Source organism: Schistocerca americana, chromosome 10 (genome assembly GCF_021461395.2).
Source record: "Schistocerca americana isolate TAMUIC-IGC-003095 chromosome 10, iqSchAmer2.1, whole genome shotgun sequence".
Classification (NCBI taxonomy): Eukaryota; Metazoa; Arthropoda; class Insecta; order Orthoptera; family Acrididae; genus Schistocerca; species Schistocerca americana.
In genome coordinates this window covers 182,198,660-182,224,644 of record NC_060128.1, presented here as the reverse complement: position 1 = coordinate 182,224,644, position 25,985 = coordinate 182,198,660, and the positions used below count along the sequence as shown (strand labels likewise).

Sequence of the window (25,985 nt, the reverse complement as noted above, 5' to 3'; positions counted from 1 at the left end):
TCATCGCTACAGTCTTATTCTGCAGTAGTGTCCTAAAGTAAAATTCTTTGTTAGAGTATCAGTTCTTATCAGTCAAAATTACAAAAATTTAACTGAGAACTAAAACAATGAAAAATTGCTGAAATTCTAATAGACTTCAGGGGTCTTCCTGGATGAAAAAATTCCTGGGTTTTTCACAGATTCTCCAATTGTTCCGGGGCACTTACACCATGATAATGTTGACCAAACTCAAAAATTTAAAATGCTGCCATCATCTACTTATTAAGATGTATGATGTTATGTTAAAAGTTTAACACAATAAGACAAGTATTACCATTATAAACGTTCTGTTTGGCTTGAGACAGCTTAACTTATCGCAACAAATACCTGGACTTTACTCAAATGAAAATGACGGCACTCAGCAACTTCTGACAAATTTTAAAAGCATAATTTCATACCTTTCCTAAATATTTTCTTGCTTATGTGCTTGAAGTCCAATATTTAACACATTAACTCCTTGGTGAAACAATCAGGCGTTTGAAGCTGTTTTGCACAAGGGAGTTCAATTCTGTAAAAATGCGGCATTTTAATAGTTGAAAAAGAATGCACGGAAGTAAAAATGAAAGCAAATACAAAATTAATAAAATGACCTGACAAAGGATTAGAAAGGGGAAAAAATGTATTTGAACCAAGTAACTGAATAAAAATAATGACCATAGTCATTTCAAAAAGAGGTAGACTCAATAGGACTCAACTACATAACCTTCAGTACTCCACCCCAGTAACTTAACCACTATGCTACGGCACCATTTTAAAAACTATTCTTGATATTAACGCTCTAATAGATCAGGCTCTAATAGATCAGAACAAATGTTTTTTTATCGATTACTTGCAGATGACAGCCCACCAAGGTGATCAGCTGCAGGGTGTAATACACAGAACTGTACATATCCAACAAGTTGTTACTACCACCGAACGCCTGTCTCTAGCAAGTTACCAACTCCTCTCACTACGTACCTGGGTGTGGGCCTCACGGCGGCGCTCCTTGTAGCTCAGTGCGTTCCCCATGCTGCTCCCCCTGCTGCTGCCCGTGCCTCCACCGTCACTGTCGTCTTCCTCGTCTGTGCGAAAGACGAAATTACACATCACTTCCTGTTTTTAACAAATTGACCACTAACAGTTCTAAACCACATACCCACCCAGCACTTCCGACTGCTGTCCTGCCACAGTCTTACCATACCCCATCAGAAGCAGGGATGAACTCTGCTGCCATCACTACACAACCTCGTATGTTGGTATGACAACCAAGCTGTCTCCAGCATGAACGCCCTCCGCCAAACTGTGATGACAATTGGTTTGTGGAGCCCTCAACTGTGCGGTCATCACCGCCCATACAAAGTCCCAATTGTTACATAGTCCAAATTTTACACAATCCATTATAGCCACTAACATGAACAATGATGATGATGAAATGATGAGGAAAACACAAATCCCCAGTCCCCGGGCAGAGAAAAATCCCCAACCCCGCCAGGAATCAAACCTGGGACCCCGTGATCCAGAGGCAGCACTGCTAGTCACTAGACCACAAGCTGCGGACTGCCAAACTGTGGCACAAAATGTGGCTGAGGGCAAAAGCCAGCAAGTTTTCTTTCTCTTTTGCGTGTGCCTACCGACAGGGAAGGAGTTTACAACGTATGTCCAACTGCCATACATATTTACCAACTGGGAAGCATTGCTATGTTTACCATCAAATATAAATCCAGGTGCTACGAAGGCTTTTCGGAAGGTATTTCTTTGGAATACAGCTTTGCACGGAAGCGAAATGTGGATGATAAACAGTTCAGATGAGAACAGAACAGGAGATTTTGAAATATGACTCTACAGAAGAATACTAAAGATTGTTTGGGTCAATCACATAACTAATGAAGATATACTGAACCAAACTGGAGAGAAAAGAAATTTATGGCACTGCTGGACCAAAATAATGGCTGGTTGATAAGACAAATCCTGAGCTATTCAAGGAAACACATTGATACACAATTTAGTAATGGAAGTACAGGTGGGGGGGGGGGGGGGGCGAACTGTAAGGGGGGGGGGGGTGCAATACTCAAGTACCATAAGCAGATTCAAATGGATGTAGGTTGCAGTATGACCCTTTCAAAAGACAAGGATTCAACTGACAAAATCAAAGAAAATAAGCTGTTATTGCAATGAGGTTCTATCTGACTTCTGTTACAAGCAGATCATACTTGTGCTGCAAACTGTGAAGAAATAGCACAGTTACAAGAATGCAGAAAGCTCCAACTGATATCTCTTTATCTGATTTGAGGTTATATTTGACAGAAGGAATTTAATTTTTTAATTAGTGAACTATTTAACTTGTAAATAATTTTAAATAAAATTGAGTTTTTGTGTAAGTGTTAGTTTCCATTAATCAGATCTTATTATTTTAACAAATTTTGGGATTTAAAAGAGGAAAATATCTAATATGTAAATTGCTCCTTTCTTTTTTTGGGGGGGGGGGGGGGGGGGAGGTGGAGGAAACACGAAAAAGGAAATCTGCTCTTATGAACTGACTGAAGAATCAAGCATTGAGGTAATAGCATGATTAGATACTGATTTATTATAATTTTCAGAGGTTGCTTGCAGCATCACATTTATATAGAAAGAGGTAGGGCAAAGGATAACTTAGTTATATTGAACTTTTTCTACAGTATTTTTGTGAATGTTCTTTACAGTTCATTGAGAAAAGCACTGACTAGTACCGTATCAGAAACTCTGACATAAATTTAAATGAAAAAAAAATAAAGTATTAGGTGACACTTTGTCATTCCAAAGGGTCAAAAAGTTATACGGAAATGATGAGGCTTATACAGGACAGACTAGCATTGAAAGCTGCATCTTCATACTGAAGACCATGACAACAATTCAGGCTTTACAACCACCCACTACACCTGGAATAGGATCGCACAGCACAGGTATCGGAAAAAAAACACACACACACACACACACACACACACACACACACACACACACACACACAGAGCCACCCACTACACCTGGAATAGGATCGCACAGCACAGGTATCAAAACACACACACACACACACACACACACACACACACACACACACACACACACACACAGAGTAATGAGTGAAATACCCTCAGACTGCTTCCTCCACCCACTCTCGCCTATCCAGTGCAGCCACGGTTCGTCAGACCCGCGCCGCCCGTTCCCGTTGCGCCGCCAGTGGAGCCAAGCATCCCCTATAAACGGCTGATAGTTCAAGCCACTCTCTCCAGTCTCCATCCCGTGCTCGCCACCACCCACTTCACTATCTGCCGCTGGAGGAGCAGAGTAGCTACTTCGTGCTTTGCCAGCTGTTATATTATCAGACCCGTGGACGGGTAGCAATTGTGCTTTCTGATAACACACACTAATGGCAGCTAGGCACAGATAAAGACTGATCAGTGGAACAACTTCCTCATAAAGGTACAATTTTAGCTGAATCAATATTAATTAACATGAAACCAGAGGACTGAAGTCAAGTTCCTTGTCACATAAATACGCTGTGTGTTAAATCTAATTCTATAAAGAAAATTTAGCGCACATAGGATTATAAAAGGCCAGATAGATTATTTCCATTCAGCCTTTGTCACTGATGAACGGCGGTCAGCACAGGTGCACGAATCGGGTGCCTGCTGCGGAGGCAGATATACGAAGCAACATTGGCTGAGCGGTCATTGAGGAAACACGCTGGTAGCCCCTCGGTTCATCTGGACTGTCTGTTACTAAACACTTTAATGTCTATTCATCCGAACACATCTCTGCAGCCATCATTCACCCTTGTGTTCTATGGCCCATGGTGCACCACAGTTGCCGCAGTGCCCTTTTTGGATAGTGCCATTTCACCAAGTACAGTATACTTTAACCGTGTCCCCATACAGTGAGTTGACGAACTTAGCCATTTTGGAAATCCTCCCACCCTTAGTCCAAAAGCCAATGATCATGCCTTTTGGATGTCAAATAAATCACCCCATCACAACATTATAACAATGACTGCACTTTTTCCGCATTCCCCCAACGAGCTTTATATACCTTCCACTGCTAGTGACCTGCCATCTGTGAGTGGATATTGCTCGTTGACATCGAACATGGGCAGTGGTCATATTAATGTAATTGACTGTGTACTTAGCATGTGGCAATAAATACTGCACTGCAACTATCTTAGATGAACTGTATAATTTTACAAAATAAATAAAACTAAAACAATAAATCTACAAATTAATACCTAAGTTTTTGATCCGTTGTAGTGCTGCCACTGTAACAAATCTATATTTCCAGGGTAAGCTAATCTGCTACAGTTTGTTAAAAGTGCATGGTCATCTGATGTTCACTTCCACAACCACACTGAGAAGATGAAGACACACCAATGGAGACTTTCAGCACAGGCACCACAGCATGTACAAATCCTGTTAATTGTCTTCCAAACATGTCATGGTAATTCCATGCCAGTTGGTCTCGTATCAAGTCTTACAAGGTCTGATATTCCACGTGAGCAATGCTAATCCAAGCTTCTGACCACTTCATCTACATTTATACTCCGCAAGCCACCCAACGGTGTGTGGCGGAGGGCACTTTACGTGCCACTGTCATGACCTCCCTTTCCTGTTCCAGTCGCATATGGTTCGCGAGAAGAACTGGCGAAAAGCCTCCATGCGTGCTCGAATCTCTCTAATTTTACATTCGTGATCTCCATGGGAGGTATAAGCAGGGGGAAGCAATATATTCAATACCTCATCCAGAAACGCACCCTCTCGAAACCTGGACAGCAAGCTACACTGCGATGCAGAGCGCCTCTCTTGCAGAGTTTGACATTTGAGCTTGCTAAACATCTCCGTAACGCTATCACGCTTACCAAATAGCCCTGTGACTAAACGCGCCGCTCTTCTTTGGATCTTCTCTATCTCCTCTGACAACCCGACCTGGTACAGATCCCACACTGATGAGCAATACTCAAGCATAGGTCGAAGGAGTGTTTTGTAAGCCATCTCCTTTGTTGGTGGACTACATTTTCTAAGGACTCTCCCAATGAACCTCAACCTGGCACCCGCCTTACCAACAATTAATCATTTCACTTCAAATCGTTCCGTACACATACTCCCAGATATTTTTACTTCCTGCTCACGTTGAAATCCATTATTTGCAGCAATTCTGCCAACTGCCTGGATTTTAAGGGGCTAATTCTACGTGCAGGCATGTCAGAGTGGATTGGAAGCTGGTGAATTTTAATTAATTTTTCATGTTCCATGAAAGGGGCAGTCTGTATCTGAATATCTTGTGGCCACATGTGACTTAGAGATGTTCACCAATGAAGGGGAGTAGATATGATGCAGCCCGTTATTGCACTCATCGCTACATTTAACTGAACGAAGATCTTTCTCACATTTAAACTGTAAGCCACACAGGAGAACAGTATTTGGCAAGAGTTTGTTAAAACTCAGCTTCTGTGTGTGTGTGTGGGGAAGTTAAGTACTTGGTCTGTACAGCATTTTTTAGGTCTGAATCCTGCTTGTCCGACAGAAAATCCTGCTTGTTCAATAGAAGTAACTTCACAGATCTTTGGACAGATTCTGTTAAGAACAAGCCTTTCTAACAGTTTGCAGCAGCTTAAGAGGGTGACTGGATGATAGCGAACAGCTTTATTCACTGGTTTGCCAGGTTTCAGTATAAGTAGGATTTTTTGTTCTTTTGAAGGCTTTTGGAAGGTTAGTCGACAGCATAATATAGACGAAGCTTGCAAGTCACTTATGAGTTTTGTTTCCACAACTGATGAGGAACTCTTGTTGTATCCCATCAAATCCTGAAGCTCTTGTCTTTTTTTCCATTTCTTTGAGCGCTCCGTTGTTCACATATACCACAAAAAGTTTGGAATACTCTTAGTTTGCTGGGCGCCCTCTGCTTCAGATTATAAAACTCTTTCTTTCCCATTCTTGCGAGTGGCTTTCATTAGGGTGATATAGAGAAGGAGGTTATTCTATTTTTCAGTCTGATCTGGTGTTACATCAGGATCTTATTGGGTAGTTTTCTTAAGAGAAGCAGAAAATTCCATTGATGCTGAATTCTAAATAAAAGTCAATTCCAAACTCTGAACACCAATTTAAAGGAAGGCAATTCAAGGAAAAGTTGTGTTCTTCAAGCTTGTTGTCCAACTGTCTGTAACCTATTGAACCGTGTCAAAGATACAAGGAAAAAAACTAGCAGTTGTAAGACTGCAATATGATCACCACATTTTTAACAGAACAAAAAGCAAAGGACTGGGATGAGCAGATATTAGCCCTCAGCCATCTGTTCTGTGGCATATATCTTATCATCATGTGTATTGTCTATTGTCTCCACCCCTTTCTGTACTAATTAGGCCTGACAACGAGACAAAACACGCACACGCACACGCACACGCACACGCGCACACACGCACACGCGCACACACACACACACACACACACACACACACACACACACACACACACACACACACACACACACACAGTTGCACTCCATAGCTTTTACTGCTTCAACATCTTACATTTTATATTGTCTGTTGCATCAAAGGGGTAGAAAAAAAAGGCTAATGCATAATGAAGGACTTGCAAGGCAGTGATTACCTTCTGGAGGTGAAATGGGTATTACTGCTGATACACAAATTAAGTACAAACTGGCCAAATGAGCGGAACTCGAGATCTGAGGGTTCCATTAAAACTTAATTCTGTATACAGATAGGTCATCCGTCCTTAAAAATTGAGACTCTCAACAATTTTTGCCTGTTGTTGATATCGATACTAGCAACATGTCGGCCCTGGAAACTCCAAAACCACATAAAAATCTTTATAGTCGTTCCTGAGAGTACCTCAGACATACAAAAATAAGATAGCAGTAGACTTCAGTTTATACAGGGTGTATCATAATTAATGGCATAAACGCATACAATTGAAGGTATATTATATTAGAAGCAAAAAGTCTCAGTAAACACAGGGTCAAAATTGCATACCTTAAGAGCTACGAGCAATTTTTCGTCTTCGATACTGTGAAGTAAATCTCTTCTACTGAAAGCTCTTTGCTTTCCATATTTTGGGAAATGGTAACGTGGACCAAAACAAGAAAAAAAGTCCAGTAAACATGTGTGCTCTAAAATTCATACATTAAGAGCTATGAGCATGTGCTCATCTTCGCTACTTGGAAACACAACTCTTCTAATGAACAATTGCTCATAACTTTTACGGTATGCATTTTAGAGCAAACGTTTACTGGACATTTTTCTTGCTTTGGTTCATACTACTACTTCCCAAAATGTGGACAGCAAAGAGCTTGCAGTAGATGAGATTTGCTTCACAGTATCGAAGGTGAAAAATTGCTCATAGCTCTTAAGGTATGCATTTTCGACCACAAGTTTACCGAGACTTCTTTGCTTCTAGTATCACATACTTTCAACTGTATGCATTTACGCCATTAATTAAGATACACCGTGTATATGTTGAGAGCAAAAATTTAATTAAATATTTTTATTTACTTACCAAAACATGACTACAACTTGCATTTTTAGTTTGCATGCAGTAATATTTTTCTGTTAAACTTCTGATGGATGGCGACTGTAACGTAAGCTCCAACGGTAAAAAGATATTTTTACGTGATACAATTTTAGAATTTAACCATTTTTGGATTTTTTACGCTTTACTTGTACTGCGTAACTTCGCTTCTTGCCAAATGTCATGATTCTAGGTGAACAGGTAGCCAGCCTCTGATGGGGTAGGGTAAGCCTATGATGGGACTGGGGCAGGTGGTGCTGGGTGGGTGGATTGGGCAGGTCTTGCATCTGGGTCATCCACAAGGGTGTGATCCATATGGCAGGGGCTGGAGGTTTGAGTGGCATATGGATGGACTAGGATGTTGTGGAGGTTGGGTGGGTGGCGGAACACCACTTTGGAGGGGACGGATGTATCTTGGGTAGGATGTCCCTCATTTCAGGGCATGATGACAGATAATCAAAGCCCTAACAAAGGACATGGTTCAGTCATTCCAGTCCTGGGTGGTATTTGGTGACAAAGGGGGCACTTATTCATGGTTGGTTCTTGGGATGGATAAGAGGATCGTGTGTATGGGGATATGGCTTTCCTTCCATCTGTACCTTTTGTTTGTGTACTTTTCAACAACGCAGCACTTCTGTCTTTTGATGAGCCATCTCCTGCACTTCTAAATAATTTTCCACTCCCCAGAAAAAGGATTCTTAATAGTCAGATGGAAAGACAACAAAATAATCCTGTAATGGTTCTGTTTTAACAGACTGAGGTACAGAACCCTAAAAATAAGACAATTCCTAGCATTGGGAACTAACATTTCTTCCTCAGAAAGCAAAGAATGATAAATTTGAGAAGGTTAAAAACAATGGGCAGGTTACTCAAACACCAGGATGAGAGAGACACATGATCCAATACTGATGATTATACTGCTTAGCTGTGCAACATGACAACCTGTGACACACTTGACAATCCCATCAAGTGTAAGATGTGCAGTGTTATCCATTTTTTAAACGCGCAAAAAGTCTGACACGTCAAAATTTATGCACAGATAACTAAGGTTTACAATAATGTGATGAACGAAACATCAGTTCTGAAATGGTGTATCATGTTTAACGGCAGACAGAAGAATGTTCATTACGGAGATCACTCGGAACGGCACTCAGTAGGTGACTGGCAAACTCAAAATAAGAACTGAAACAAAAATCTAAGGAGATATCCATTTTGTAATTAGTGGACTACATTGGCCCACTGTCAGACGCTTCAATGACTTCGTCATTCCGTTAAAGACAAGTGCAGTGGAATGCTAACCAATGGAGTCATCCTCCTTCTTGATAATGTACAATGGCGTGCTGTGGGAGTGACACTGGACTTATTTCAGCAGTTTTAGTGGTAAATGTTTTAACATCAATCATACAGTCCGGACTTAGCCCCAAGTGATTATCACTTATTCCCCAAACTGAAAGTTTCTTTTGAATGGACAATACTACAGAAGTGCTGATGCACTTAAAGAAGCCACTAATCAGTGGTTCAAAAGCTTGTCAGCAACTAAGTAGGCAGAAGACACAGAAAAGCTAATAAAACAGTACAATAAGAGCCTAAATTTGAATGGTGAGTGCGCAGAAATGCTGCTTGGGTATCAAACTTATGCAAAATACAGTCTCGTATCATTATATCAAATAAAAATTTCTGTAGAAAAAATGTTCTTTACTTTCCAAATGACTCTCATACATAGGTTTTCTTGACAGAGCAAATAGCGAAGGCTGCAGAGAATCAAACAGGCAAAGAGACAAGCTCCAGAAGTAATCTACATTACACTTACATCTACATGGTTACTCTGCAATTCAGTATTCCCTCATGTGATCCAACAATTCTCTGTAAGTCAAATTGAATTACGATGCAGTCGGCTTCTACCAGTTTTTCCATTCTTCTGTAAACTGTGTCAGGGACACAATATGTAAACTCACTGATATTTTGATGAAGCCTAAGCTGACCATTTCAGAATTACGTCATATTTGGTACATGGTTACCTACTTCTCTTAAGAGTAAAACTGCCAAATAGCTCAAGTATCTGACCAAACAGAGGCATTTGGCTCTAGTTTAAACAGATGATTTTAAGGCCACATAGAAGGCAAAATTGCGAAAAATTTGTTTTTTGTGTGTGTGTAATTTATTAGATTGATTCTTTAAGAATAACCCTGCAAAGTTTCATAGTTGGATTCTGGCTAGAAACATGTTTTAAAAATATCTGTCTGGGCATCTGTGACTGTTACACCCCCTCTTTGTATGCTGTGATCCACACCTTCACCAAGCTAGAAATTTTTTGTGCTTTAATTTTTCATTCACACAATCTAAATGAATTGCAGGAGAGTCTAGAAGGTGGTGAGAAGTCTTTACTTGTTCCATTGTTTACAATGTGTGTTTTTTAACAGTACATGCTACAAACTTTTTTCAGTTGTTAGTTTTGCATATATCAACCTGATTTGCTCTAAATGGGTCATAATCGTAGACCTATATTCAAAAAAAAAAATGAGGAAATGTTGAATTTCGCGTGTAAAGATACAGGAAATTTAAATAACAGTTTGCAGATGCTGCTCTTAAATGTGAAGAACAATTTTCGACAAAGTCACAGAGTTCATAAAAGAAGAAAATAAGTGAAGGAATTGATGACACTGTGTACAGTGCCAAAGACGAGTTCCCCAGTGGATTTAGGTTAACTGACTCAGAAATACTTGTCCATATGATTAAAGTTTCATGTGCATGTGGTAACTGTGGGTCAAAGGGCCTTGGGCTGTATGACGACATTGTCCTCATTTGTTATGAAGACAGCTGCATGTGATGCCTGTCTAGTGTTCAATAGTGGAAATGTATGTAGGAATAAGTGCCTGCAGAGACTAGGTTCCAAGCAGATGGATTCATACTGAAGATACTCTGAAGCATCGATGAAATGTAACTGGACAAAGCTCAGGCAGCAGAATAAAAAATGCCAAAGTTGGGTAGACAAAGAAGGCAGGGGAAGAGATTACTCCAGGAAGAGAACAAAGATTATGGATATGGACAGCATTAGTCACTAGAGGTACAGCAATATTGTCAGAAATTGAAATCTTTTCAAAGCAACTATGACTGTCAGCAAAAATCTGTTCCACATGTTTTATTATCCTCTAATGCACATGTAAACTGTGAAATTCCAGTTTAATTGCTTGATTAGTTTACAAGAAAAGGTACATAACAGAAACAATAGTAATTAATAATTCGTATCGTCACAAAATGTACGTCAATGTGCATTTTCAAACAAAAACTGCACAGAACATCAAACTTTATGTTTTACATAATGATCTCAAGTTTTACTATTTTAGCTGTAATATTTTTGGACATACATAAATGTTGAAGTACTTTAGTCCTTAACTATCATGTTGGGTGTGTTCACTGGGAGAGGCAAAGTATTGGTCAAGAACAAGGCGCATAAGGGCTACAAATTTTAAGTCTGGAATTTAAGGAGGGATTGGTTGAATGGTGAAATACAGAGGTCCCCACCTCTTGGAGCAATACCAATGGTTAAGTAGAAATAAGGAAAAGTATGTGGAGTTGTTGTTTGGCTATGGCGAAAGGATGTTTGCAAAAGGAATTTATGGACTGAAGCACAGGAGCTAGGGTGCATTATGAGATTACTGAAAACATTGGATACGACTAACCGGTTCACTTTAGAGAAGAAAGGTTAGAGCAACGTGATGGTTTATTCTGCACTGGCAAATTGAACACTGAAAGAATGGCCAGAAAATTAAAAAAAAAAAAGACATAACCCTTAATGTACTGCAAAGATTGATGAGTAGCAGGAAACACCGAGGAAATGGAAATACAGAAAACAAGTAGTCAAATAAGAAAGTGTCAACAAATGGGAAAAAAAGATTGAAGATAGCCAAACACAGAAGCAGACTGCTAAACAATGAAAAAGACATAATTAAACAAAGCAAAAATGTTACCAAATACACCACCACAATCAAGATTTCACATTCACACTTGTTTCGCATTCACATACATTGCTAATTCACAACCTATTACCTCCCAGCCTGACCTAGATATTGAGTTACATTACAGATTAGTCACTCGGCACAATCAAGATATATTTCACACACTATCATTCAATAACCATAGTATCAAAATGAAAGGCCATTCAGCAAACACACTTGCTGGTGTACGGACATCGCCACTGTAGGAGCTTGTCACTAGTTATCTCATACCATCCTCCAACTGGCTTCCTTCAACTTGGTTGAATGGTGAAATACAGAGGTCCCCACCTCTTGGAGCAATACCAATGGTTAAGTAGAAATAAGGAAAAGTATGTGGAGTTGTTGTTTGGCTATGGTGAAAGGATGTTTGCAAACATTTGATCTAAAGCACAGCACACTATTTTTTTTAACTTTGACCATAATTTTCAATTGATTGATTCTTAATAACTCTATCGTGTTGAATATAGTTGGTTAAGTTAGGTTTTCCTTTACAAAATCCAAATTGTTTAAAATAAGAATGCCTTTCTGGAACAAATGTTAAATATGTTCTGTCGCACACGATGTAAAAATATTTTAATGATGTGCTTTTGGTGTCCAGCAGAGCTGTCAGTACCAGCAGATCAGCTGAAGATCCGAAAGCACACCATCAGACTCAACTGATCCATAACTACACCTCAGGCTACACTAGAGATCAGGCTATCTCTACAACAGAGATGTTGAGTTTCAACCAACCAGGTATGAGAAAACTAAGTGTCTACTCACCAGAATTGTGGTTGGAGGATGATAATGTGTGTATGGAGCCCGCACTGCTACTCCGGGAGAACGGGTAGCGCAGCTCGCGTTCCGTGGGGCTGGACGGCTCCATCTTCATGTCGATCGCGCTGCCAGTGCTGGAGTTGCTGACATCCATCATGGCACTATTGCCGACGACTGCCCCGTGGCTCACACTGACTGCACCATGGTACTGGGTGGGCGCAGACACTGCCCGCAGGTTGCGTGCGCCTCCTGTACAGAGTGTCACCGGTAAGCTCTCGAGCACAATCGTGAGGAAACGCTCGAACTATCGTGGAGAAATTGTCGCTATCAAAGACATTTTGGCACGTGTATGTGTTACATAAGAATGTACTCCTTGCAGATATCACGTGTTAGTGTGAAAGATGTGGAACGTAATACAAATTCTGTAGCTAACTGGGAGTCAGTAACACTGGCATGTCACATTCGGAGAACACATTAACACTTAATCAAGCAATGGAAAATCCAGGATGGAATGTAACAATATTATGAAAAGGAAAGTTGCTTCTCACCATACAGCGGAGATGCTGGGATGCAGATAGGCACAACAAAAAGACTGTCACAAATAAAGGTTTTGGCCACTAAGGCTTCATCAACAATAGACTACACACACACACACACACACACACACACACACACAGGAGGCCTTAATGGCCATACGCTTTATTTTTGACAGTCTTGTTGTACCTGTCTGTGACTCAGCACCTCCACTAAATGGTGAGTAGCAACTTTCCTTTTCATGATACTGTTACATTAACACTTAACTGTGACAAACTTTAATGCATACAGTTTCTGACCCCAAACTCTTGTAAAACTAAAATTTTATTGTCAAAAAGTGGTCGAACTGTCATAGAAATCGACCATTTTAACCTATTACGATTGTGGGTAGATAGAAGGCTTTCTTGAAAGTCATGTATACATTGCTGTCAGTTCTTTCCAACATGTCCGAAGGGACAGACACCACTTTGATCCTGAATCCACTATGAATCATGACACAAAGGGATTAAAGACATTAGCTGCCAGTGGACATCGATTTATATCAATGGGGTAAGTTGAAAATTTGTGCTGGACCGGGATTCGAACCCAGGTCTCCTGCTTACTAGGCAGATGCTCTGATCACTATGCCATCTGGACATAGTGGTCACCACAACTGCACTGACTATCCCAGCACATCTCACAAGAGACCCAAATTCATCTTGCCAATTCCTGTAAATGTTCAGTGCAGATGCACACTAAGCTCAAATTGTTGCGAGAATGGGCAACATGCCAAGAGTAATGGGGCTAATGACCAGGGGACACTACAACCACGGTGTGTGGTATAAGTCAAGAATTTGAGTGCGATGGGAGTTGTGCTAGGGTAGTCCATGCAATTGTGGTGAACAGTGTGTCTGGACGGTGTAGTGGTCAGCGCATCTGCCTAGTAAGCAGGAGACCCCGGTTCGAATCCCGGTCTGCAATAACTTTTCAACTTATCCCATTGATATACAGGGTTATTCTAAGTGCTGGACTCATTTTCAAAACTTCGTATTTATTCAAGTACAAATCCAAAATGAACAAGCTTTATACCAATGGGAAAAAGAAGTTTCAAAGTTGTTTTTTTTTTTTTTTGTAATCTTTGATATCAATTTAATAAATTTAATAATTTGTAATTAATTAGTTTTTAATAATTAGAAATGTGGTAATGTTATAAATGTTCAATGTAGCAACCGTCGGCTCACGGCAAACATCGACGCTGTAGCCAAACTCGTCCCACACATGCGAAAGCGTATCTGCTATTACTACGTGCACAGCAGCAGTGATCCCGTTCTGCAGATCATTCAGAGTTGTTGGTAGAGGTGGGACACAAACAGCTTCCTTCACATAACCCTGTAAGAAATAGTAGGGTGTGAGATCAGGAGATATCGGTGGCCAGAAGTGCAGAGCCAGGTCCTCAAGTCCGCTGCAACCGATCCAGCACTGAGGAACGGAGTCATTCAAAAAGCCTCGTATATCACGGTGCCAATGGGGCAGAGCCCCATTCTGTTGGAAAATGAAGACGTGGAAATCTTCCATTATTAAGGGAATAGCCACAGTTCCAACATGTCCACGTACGTGATTACCATTACAGTTCTTTCCTCGAGGAAAAATGGTCCACAAACCTTTGTACGGGATACGGTACACCAACACGTCGATCTTCGGTGAGTCTCTTCCGTGTTGCAATGGTGAATGTGGATTTTCCAAACCCCATATGCAACCACTGCATCTCTTGACTTTTCCACTAAGGTGGAACGTCACTTCATCGCTAAAAATTACACGCTGTAGAAATGCGTCATCCTCCATCTTTGCTGGCATATAACCACAAAATACGAGACACTTCCCTCTGTCATTGGGTTGAGAGCCTGCACAAGTTGTTATCGGTAGGGCTTGTACAGCAAACACCTTTTCAGAACTTTCCATACAGTTGGTTGAGATATTCCAAGTTCTCGACTGGCTCTATTGGTAGACTTTCACGGACTGCGCACAAAACTTACTTGAATCTGTCAGGCACCACACACACACACACACACACACACACACACAGTCAGACAGTGCTTTTTCCTTTGTACACATTCCCTGTCTGTTTACATTGCTTAAACCAACGGAAAATGCTTTTGCGAGTTGGTGGTCAAATACCAAATTTGGTCCACCAAATAGCCCTGTAAATCCATGCCCACTGGAAGCTAATGCCTCCTCAAACTGCAGGTCACTTGCAGCCTGAATCAAGTGTGTGTGTGTGTGTGTGTGCGTGTGTGTGTGTGTGTGTATGGGAGGGGGGGTGGGGGGGGGGGGGCACCTGCGGTTCTCAGCCATATTTTATAAAGATATGCTTCTAGCACTAATGGCACAATCCAAAAACATCAACGAATGCTAAGAGCTCCCCAAGAGGGTATTTTTCTTGCTGAGTAACAAACAAAAATACTAACAGAGACAGTAATATTTTAAGATGTGCTTCATTTTAATTAAAGCTGATGAATTCAGCCATGAGCTACATAAAGTTAGGCACTTACATCAGTGACAGGGTGGTGTACAGCACGGCGTCTGCACAGTTAACAGGAGTGAGAGTGGAAATATTTTGTTCATCTTCCAAAGCTGGCAACTCAAGAGCATGCGCGACTAGCACCAATCAGCTGCTATTATATAAACGTCACATATTAATTCATGAATGTGTGTTATTGAGATGGTCATCTTCAAATGTGGTACATGTCTGTAGCAAATAATTTCGAATCAAATTAAGGCTGTTGAAATACAGTGAGTAAAAAAAATTATATTCAAAACATTTAGTAAAAATTTGTGATCATGCCTCATACAGCAGTTACTGTTATTAATTACAACAACAAACAAATTTATGTGGGTTACCAAATAATGTTAAATCTGTAGGGAAAGGTGTGGTAAAGTGTCGAGGACTGGAAAAGTGGCCAGTGCGTATTTTTTACTCTGAACAGCACTGCTGCCTGCCGAGAAGTGGTCAAATTAGTTGTAATACACATCGGCACTGTTGTCAGTGAGATTGACAATGGAAGCTTGTTCTGTTACTTTTTATTACAAACTGTTTTGTTTCTTAGTCATCTGACATAAAATGAGTGTAGTTTCAGCTCTCTGAGACTGCAGACGTGTGTGCAAGTTGCGCCTGTGTGTGTGTGTGTGTGTGTGTGTGTGTGTGTGTGTGTCTACTGCTGACAAAGGCCTTAATGGCCGAAAGCTATGATTGTGTGAATTTTTTTATTGTGCCTGTCGCGAATCAGCATCTCCGCTATATGGTGTGTAGCAACTTTCCTTCTCTCGTATTGTTACATTCCATCCTGGATTTTCCATTGTTTGATGTAAAATAAGTCATTTATATTATTCTTGTTCCCTCACATGCACAGAGAGTAATAATTTTTTGCAATATCAATGTTTAAACAATGTCTTTTGGCCAATAAATGTAGTTCCTTCTTATTTTTTTCCAATTTTATGGTTTCTTTTGTGGATCACTAATGCCGACATGGCATTTGATCGCGAAAAGTGGCGACACTACATGTCAGGTGTCTACCCGAATAACAATTAGTTAGAAAAACTCATGTAATACAACACATAAAACTGACTTCTAATCCCTTTTATATATAATCATCCACCATTCTGTCCCTTTGTGACAATTCTGAATTAATTACATAACTTAAAAGCGTCTCTGTACTGTTACACTGGGCCTAATACAATATTCTGATTGTAAACTGTATACTGCAGCCACTTGCTATCCTTCCCAATATTAGGGCATGAAGATGCCTAGAAAATGTGCTCGGAATTCAGAAAAACAAACACGTAATTGTATTGCGATGGCCCCTTCGGTAGGGAAAACTGGACACCATGTAAACCTTCGGAAAAATACGTTTAGTACCACTATATTATTTTCTTTTTCCATTTAAAAATATTCGGTGTGATACCTTATAATATGGAGATTCAAAATGAGTATCTGCTAAGCTTCTGTCAGTAGCCATTGTTTGCTGAAAACTGAATCCGTGTTTAAGGTGCCAATCCTCCCTTCCATATGCAGTGCAAGGTGTCACCCTGCTATATTGGCTCTAAAGAAAAAAAGTTTAATGACCGCTGCTTTGATTCCCTTGTGTCTTGTTTCTTGGAAGTATCAAGTTCAACATCTGGTGCTGAAACTGATTGCCGCTATCTTCACTATAAGGTCAATCTCCCAAGTTTCTGACAATGAAACACAACAGCTTGTTTACACTGGTTTCTTTCACTCTATTATCTCATATGGTGTTATATTCTGGGCAACTCCAACACTCACCAACAATATTCTTACACCCGAAAAGGGCAATCAAACAGTTCGTGAACTTCAAGCAGACCATTGCTCAAGTGTCTCAGAATTCTAACTCTGCTGACGGTGTAAATATATTCCACTGCGGGTTTCATTGTTGACAGTATTGACTCATTCAGAAGAAACTGCAGTATTCATTCAGTGAACACTAGATGGAAAAGTGACATGCACTCTGACTGTATTTCGTAAGGACTGTACACAAAGGTGTACACTACTCAGTGGGCTTCATTAATAACAGGCTGCCAGCAGAACTGAGTGAATGAATGAGTGAGTGGAGGAGGAAGAATGCCAGCTGCAAAACTCAATAGCGTCTGTTACCAAACTGATCAGCTACAACAGGAGTCTGATCCATATTATGTGACCTGTTAAGACCCCTATAGCAATTTGAGCACAGACGTAACATCCCATAAAGGATTAACTGCCATTCCTAATTTACTTTCAAGCAATAAATAACAGTGGACACACAATGGAAAACTACTTCCAGAGGTAAACAATCCTCCATCACTGGAAATAGTGATGCAAGTAGGCCATCAGCTTCTGGAGAGCCTAGTTCATGATGTAAGGAACAGTCAGAGCTTCTTAGAACGTCTCACATACTGCCTAAGAAGAAGAAACAGTTGCTTGTCACACAAACATCTTCACCAACAATGAATTATATGCACAGTAATGATTGTTGGAAGATTATAAGTATGATGTCCTGTAGGATGGCAGTCTCATTATTGTTTTAACAGGTTTATTCGTCACAGGTTGTTGTTATCGTTGGCACAGTTTTCATGTCCTCAGTTTATTTTAAGTGTTTCGATGATTTTTTTGTAGTAAACCTCAGGACTGAAGAGAAGCAGAAATGTTTTTGTTTGCATCTGTACTCCAACACTAAAATCTCGAGACTGAATATCATCTCCTACACGAGCTAAGTACATCATATTTCTCTGTAACAAGTTATTCTGTAAACATTATTAATGCACTATACTAGCAGTGTTGTCAGCTACAGAGTGCTTAGGGGAGAACATTATGTATCATGTTATACTCTTTGTTGATTACTCTGTTTCCCATGATAACCCTTCACTTTAGTCAGATACATTATTTATTGTGGGTAGCTCTGCCTCATAAACACAAGAGGCCATTCCATTCACTACTGGGTAGTGAAATCCCAAGGTAGTGCCTGCCCTTACTGCCTGGTCAAGGCTAGCATTAGGTTTTACACTTGTGACCTCATAACCTTTTTCTACACCTGTTGGCCTGCACCCCTCCCACGACAGCAATCTAGCAGCAAGAATTTTGGGGTCAACAGAAACCTCCGATCTTACTCGTCGGCTTTGACCCGTGACGTAAGCGTGTTGTGGTGTGTGACGTCATTACGGCGCGGAGTTTGGTTTGTGATTGTGGCGTGTTTGTAGATGTCGTGGCGGTGTTTGTCGTGCCCTCTGGTGGTGTGTTCATGGTTTACGTTTGTTTGGTTTGTTGGGGTCAGTTTGCTGTTGCTCAGTGGTGAGTGCTGTGTTCGTGGTTTTGAAGCGGAATTTGTATTAGTGAGTTAACGGTTTTGTGTGATGGTTAATGTAATGGTAATTGCTGTACGTCGGGTGAGTTTGTTATTGAGTGTATTCGGTTGTGGTTTTTTGTTCAGGAATGGATATGAAAGACCGCATGAATAGTGTTCGGTTCAGGGCGATGATGGGCGAGACACCGTTAGACCTGATCAAGTTTCTACAGCTATTCGGATTAATTGCCGAAGTTGTAAAGTGCTCTCTTTGCCGTGAGGCGATGAAATTGGTTAAAGTTCCGGCCTCTCGGACCAGGGACGGGTACATGTGGTGCTGCAGGAAAGATGGCGTATGGCGTTCCATAAGGCGCGGTACCTGGTTCGAGAAGTCTAGATTGGGCATGCGTGAGATTGTGCTTGTTACGTATTATTTTTGTTATAGATCCCCACAGAGTTTTTGCGCATTTGAGACTGGTGTGAGTGAGAGGACTGTTTTAGACTGGTATTCCTTTTGTCGTGAAGTGTGTTCGGAATTTATTAAGTACAGGGGTAAGTTGGGGGGGGGGGGGCATGGGGTGGTTGTGGAGGTGGACGAGTCGCAGTTTGGGAAAAGGAAGTATGGGAGGGGGAAGTCTGTGGCTGGTCTTTGGGTGTGGGGGGCTGTTGTTCCGGGGGGTGGGGGTTCCGAATGTGTTTTTAGGGTTGTGGAGGGGAGGTCGAAGGCTGAATTAGTGGGGTTAATTGAGGAGTATGTAGAGCCGGGGCCCACAGTAGTTTCCGATGCTTTTTCTTCTTATAGGGGGTTGGGTGAGAGGGGATTTAATCATTTAGTAGTGAACCACAGTTTAGAGTTTAAGAATTATGATACAGGGGCTTGCACTAACACAATTGAGGGGATGTGGGGGGCGGTTAAGTCAGTTCTTGGGAGGGGGAAGAGGCGCTCTTCCAACCTTCAGTCTCATTTAGATGAGTACTGTTGGCGGAAGAGTGTCCCAGAGGGCTATTGCATTGTTCGGGTTTTTTTAAGGGCTGTGGGTAAAATGTATAGGCCGAAAGTGGTTAGTTAGGGTGGGCTGGGTAGGTGGGTGGGTGGCTGTGGTTCAGGGTGGGGTGGGTGGTTTATTTTGTTGTATAGTGTTTGTTAAGGTGGGGGGGAGGGGGAGTGTGTGTGTGTTTTCTTTTTGTTGTGGAGGATCTATTTTGTTGAAGTTTTTGTTGAGTTGTAGTGTGTGATTGAGATGTTTTTTATGTTGTATTTAGTTTATGTTTGTGGGTTTTTTATTTTGGGGTTGTGGGGGAGGGGGTTGACGTTTGGGTGGGTTGGGTTTTTATTTTAGTTCAGTATTTTTTCGTTGGTGTGTGTGTGTGTGTGTGTGTGTGTGCGTGTGTGTGCATTTGTGTGTGATTGTGGTGGCCAATCTAGGTTGTGGGGCTGGAACTTTTTTGTGGTAAGTTCCATTTTTTTTTGTTTTTGATGAATGTGTTGTGTATTGGGTATAGGGAAGTGTTTCATTGAGATTTGTGGCTGTGAAGGTTGGTATTGGTATTTGTATTGGAAGATGTGTTTGAGATCATAGGTCATGGGTAGTGGTCGATATGGGATTGGTAACTGGTGTTGAGCTATATAGCTGGAGGGAAGTGTTAATCTCAATGTTTGGTGGAGTATGTCGATTTTTGTAATTGGAGATGGGATCGGGAGTTGCTGTTGAGCTATATAGGTCAAGGGAAGTGTTCGATCCCAATTTATGGGATCGGGAGCTGCTGTAGATGTATGCAGGTTCAGGGAAGTGTTTGTTTGTTATGGTTTGTGGTGGTTTTTGATTTTTGTATTGGGTGTTGGGATCGGGAGATTCTGTTGAGCTATATAGGTCAAGGGAAGTGTTCGATCACAATTTATGGGATCGGGAGCTGCTGTAGTTGTATGTAGGTTAAGGGAAGTGTTTGTTTGCTTTGGTTAGTGGTGGTTTTTGAGTTTTGTATTGGGGGATGGGATCGGGAGATTCTGTTGAGCTATATAGGTCAAGGGAAGTGTTCGATCCCAATTTATGGGATCGTGAACTGCTGTAGATGTATGTAGGTTTAAGGGAAATGTTTGTTTGCTATGGTTTGTGGTTTTTTTTTTATTTTTGCATTGGTGGATGGGATCGGGAGATTCTTTTGAGCTATATAGGTCAAGGGAAGTGTTCGATCCCAATTTATGGGATCGTGAGCTGCTGTGGATGTATGTAGGTTTAAGGGAAATGTTTGTTTGCTATGGTTTGTGGTTTTTTTTTTTTTTTTTTTTTTTTTTTTGTGTTGGTGGATGGGATCGGGAGATTCTGTTGAGCTATATAGGTCAAGGGAAGTGTTCGATCCTAATTTATGGGATCGGGAGCTGTTGTAGATGTATGTAGGTTTAAGGGAAGTGTTTTTTGAGTTTTGTATCGGGGGATGTGATCGGGAGGTTCTGTTGAGCTATATAGGTCAAGGGAAGTGTTCGATCCTAATTTATGGGATCGGGAGTTACTGTAGATCTATGTAGGTCAAGGGAAGTGTCTGATTCTGGATAAGAATGTGTTTTTTGGTATTTGGTCAGTTTCGTGATGTTGATTTTTTTCGTCGTTTTGCGTGGTTTTGTATGGCGGTCGGTGGCTACATTTGTGTATATTTAGTTTCTCCCCACCCAAAAACCCCCAATTTCCCAGGCTTGTCCCGTTAGAGTCATTAGGCTTTTTGTGAAACCTGTGTATTTCAGTGTTTATGATACGTATGCGATGTTTTTATATCCGCCATATTGGAATTGTCGTTTATGGTCGTTTCCGCCATATTTGTGACGTCATGGGTCAAAGCCGACGGGTAAGATCGGACGCTTCTGTATTTCCGAATTTTGTTCCTTTCCCCTGTAATTGGTTCATCTAATCTGCCACAGAGAGCTTAACAGTTTGGCCTGATGGCACCAGTATGTATGTTAAAGCTATGAATGAAGCTGACCTAGAGCAGAGTTTCACAGTAGCTGCAGAAGAAAACAAACAAATGGTTTAGGTATAGCAAATTAACTGTGAACAACAAAAACATAGCTTAGATAAACTTCAGACATATAACAAATGAACTATGAACCAATCTCACAGTACAGCTTGAGCCGTGTAAGACACAGCAACTCTCCTCCCCGCCCCTGCTCGCAATACTAAATTTGAAGCAGTATGGCTCAATGAAAAATTAATGCTGAAGAAACATACAGAAAAATTAAGTAAGCATTGATATGTTTTTAGAATCCAGTGTTATGTTCATACTTTGCTCTCATACCTAGCATATTATGTTATGACACCATATTTTCGGAGAATACGAATCTGGTGAAACACACATTTATGTTTCAAAAGAGAGCAATGAGAATAATGAAATGAGTGACACACAAAGAATCACATAAAAAAATTTTCAAGGAAATAAAAATCATGACCCTATCATGTATCCATATTCATATGTTTTCTCAAGGCATACGAGGAACATTCTGTGTTAAACAGTCAAGTCTACAACTACAAAACAAGAAACAGAAATGATTTTCATACAGAAATTTACAGAAAAGCGATGTATCAAGAAACTGCTCTTTATCAGCCTAAAATTCTGTTTTGTGAACTACCAAGGAAAATCAAAAGAACGTCAAAATTCCATATATTCAAACAATGCTGATTAGCAAGAGTTTTACTAGGAATACTTGAATCATCAGCATTCAAAATACAGCGGTTTATTTCCTTCATCATAGTGGCCCAAGTGCTAATTTGAAAAATAAATTGTATTCATTTTTATTCTATTTCAGTATATTATGACTATTGTTATGAGTATGGTTTCATGTTATACATGTTGTTGTGGTCTTTAGTCAAAAGACTAGTTTGATGCAGCTCTCCATGCTGCAAGCCTCATCATCTCCAAGTAATTACTGCAACCTACATCCTTCTGAATCTGCTTACTGTATTTATCTCTTGGTCTCCCTCTACGATTTTTACCTTCCACACTACTCTCCAATACTAAATTGGTGATCCCTTGATGCCTCAGAACATGTCCTACCAACTGATCCCTTCATCTAGTGAAGTTGTGTCATAAATTCCTCTTCTCCACAATTGTATTCAGTTCCTCCTCATTAGTTACATAATCTACCCATCTTCTCTTCAGAATTCTTCTGTAGCACCACATTTCAAATGCTTCTATACTCTTCTTGTCTAAACTGCTTATCATCCATGTTTCACTTCCATGCATGGCTACACTCCATACAAATACTTTCAGAAAAGACTTCCTGGCACTTAAATCTTTACTCGATATTAACAAATTTCTCTTCAGAAACACTTTCCTTGTCACTGCCAGTCTACATTTTATATCCTCTACACTTTGACCATCATCAATTATTTTGCTGACAAACAGCAAAACTCATCTACTACTTTAAAAGTGTCATTTCCTAATCTAATTCCCTCAGCATCACCTGACTTAATTCGACTACATCATATTATCCTTGTTTTGCGATTTATACATAAGAATATTTTATTAGCAGACATGTAACTGTTAATCTTTCATGTCCTGTCATTCATGTAGGAACATGTTTGATGAGATAAATCGAATCAAATGCATGAAATTCGACTCAAACCAACTTCCCACATAAAAATACTTTGTCACAGGGGGGTCACATGTCAGAGAGAGAACTTAAAGACAAAATGGGAATATTGGATTATTATTCCAGCAACTGACAAACATTTCTGATTTGGAAGGAAATGTCAACTTCCACTACTGTTCTAGAAAAGACATACAAGCACAATTCATGTGCACTTTTATTGCAACAGCCTGTGACAAGCACAACACCCTCTTAATTTGCAATCACAAACCACAAATACTTTTCAAAGGAAGGATCATTCCTTTGCCATCTCACTCAAAGCACATGAAAGTATAGTAGCACTGAGTACAACACTCCGTATTTGCTCCGAGTATGAAACACGATTTCTTACAGCTGATAAATTCTGAAAACACACTCTCAGTATGTCTACTACACTGAACAGACATGTTGTCGAAAACACACTTCAAACGTGACATGGCAGTTTGTATTCGCGTACATACAAAATACAAAGGTCTACGTCTTTCTCACTGACTGCAACAGCACATCAGGCTATGTTATTGTTTTGGTATTTCCCAGTGTCTCAGCGTGCCAGTTGTACGCTGGGCAGTAACGAGTTTTCTTAACTTCCTGGCTAGTCTTTGAAAACCCAATTCACACGTACATGCGTCCAATATGTCATCAGTTTCAAAATTGTACTATTTCCCTGTATATGGTATGGAAGACTGGTGCATGATGACTGTCAATAAGAAATATTGACGAGCAGCAAACTGCTTATGTATTAAACAAAGCTGTCGTTTCTTCGCCACTGCTGTTTGAAATATCCACTATAACAAGAAAAAGAGGCTGGCGGTAGTTAACGTAGACTAATGTAATGTGAGAAATGAACTGAGGAACAGAGATAGTGTCAGCAAATTGTACATATCGTAGTGTTGATCCCTAATGAATAACTATCCAACAACACACAAATAAACATTTAACAAAATATTCTGTAACAGCTGTTCATATTGTTACTTAACGACACCATTCACCACAAACATACAAACGTCACAATAATGCTGATCTTAAATTGCTTAATTTCGCTCACTCTAAACAATGCCGCCTGCTACCTTTCTCCCCAAACGCCTGGATATACACACGCCATGACAAGGAAGTGTTGCCAACATGGAAGGTTGCTTATTTAGTATTTACCCAAATAAAAATCCATCCCATTGGTGTACATCTCGGCCGAATCTCAAGATGCAATGATCATTTTACTGACGCAGCGTCTGCCTCAGGCTGTCTTTAGACTACTGTAAACGGTTTAGAAGAATTGAACCTTGGACCCTGTTATCTCTCACTTTTCATTAGACGTATTCATCATTCTCAATTGACAGCATTTAAAAATATTATTCAGAATTATTCGTAAGGGGTTTGTTAAAACATGCGAGCTGCAAACGAACGAATCATTGTCCAATTGTGAGTTTGAAATGAACAGCAGTATAACATTCGTTTAAAAAGAGCTTTATTGCGTTTCATTATCGTCCTATTAGTTATCTCGGCGTACGGAGATTAGTTTCAAGGTCACAGTAAAAAGTAAACACCAACTTCGACAGCGCAAGCAATTGCAATAATTACGGATCCCGTACAAAGCGTAGAAGACTTGTGCAAATCTATACATGATTCTTGTGAGACTTAAAACTGAATTCATCAACATGTTATGAAAAGTGTGAATAGGCCTATTCGCTATCTGACAAAAGCTGTAAAAATTAAGAGAAAATGCAATTTACCAGCAAGGAGACTGATAGAGTCGTTTTAACCAGAGTTTCTGCCGCACTATTTGATACATTAGCCGCAATTTTCAATGTTTCTCTGTAGTACGTCGTCTTCCTATGAAACGTCATGGAGTTAGGGATATGCAAAACGGAGGCAAAAGAAGGAGCAAGGAAATAAAATGACAATTACATAAAAAAAAGAGAAGATTTTGTTGACAAGTTTGCCCACAACTGACATTTGCCTTCTTGCGTGACCCAAAAGAAAAGTGCTAAATAGGCTTTCACGGTATAGTTTGCGTTCACTTAAAAGAGTTTGCCAGAATTTTTTTCAGCATCTCCAAGGCACTTCCCCAAACGAAACTGTGACCATAAGTGGTGCCCTTCGCATACTTTTACTATCTTCTTTTACCAATTTGATATGGTTCCAACAACTTGAGCAATATTAGAGGATGAGTCACACAAGTGTTTTGTAATCCATCTCCTTTGTAAACTAATTGCATTCCCATAGTATTCTGCCCATGAACCAGATCCTTCCACCTACTTCTCCTGCGACTGAACGTATTTTATTTATTCATCCATAGAACATTTAGTACCGTAGTATCGGACATGTCAGAAACATTACAGAAAAATATACAGATATAAAACATTAACAAAATAGGATAGGATAACGCGAGAATAGCGCAGGAAGACATCCATGACGTAATCAAAGGAAATGTCCCAGCATTCGCTGTACTGACAAGGGACAATGACGTAAAACCCAAGTCAGGATGGCTGCATGGGGAGTAAACCACACACCTCTTGAATGCGAGTCCAGTACATATGTGAGCATTCCATTTAAAATCCCTACAAATTGTTGCCTCAAGATTTTTTTGAGTTGACAGGTTTCAGCTGTGACTCATTGATATTGTAGTCACTGGATATTACTTTTTTTTCATTTTGTGAATTGCACAATTTTACATTTTTGAACATTTAAAGCAAGTAGGCAACATTTGTCCCACTTT

General features: G+C 40.3%; 1 protein-coding gene across 3 annotated transcripts in view; it reads right to left on the bottom strand.

The window, feature by feature from the left end:
- The window catches only part of LOC124552492 (max-like protein X), a 43,786-nt gene extending 19,221 nt beyond the window's left edge, over positions 1-24,565 (bottom strand). Inside the window, exons 1-3 of one of the 3 annotated variants that reach the window (XM_047126774.1) lie at positions 24,422-24,565; positions 12,323-12,565; positions 997-1,100 (exon numbers count right to left, since the gene is read on the bottom strand). In XM_047126774.1, coding sequence (XP_046982730.1) covers positions 997-1,100; positions 12,323-12,565; positions 24,422-24,452 — 378 coding nt within the window. In that variant the 5' untranslated portion in view covers positions 24,453-24,565. The other 2 variants (XM_047126775.1, XM_047126776.1) reach the window with 2 other exon arrangements.
- Between the last annotated feature and the right edge of the window lie 1,420 nt (positions 24,566-25,985).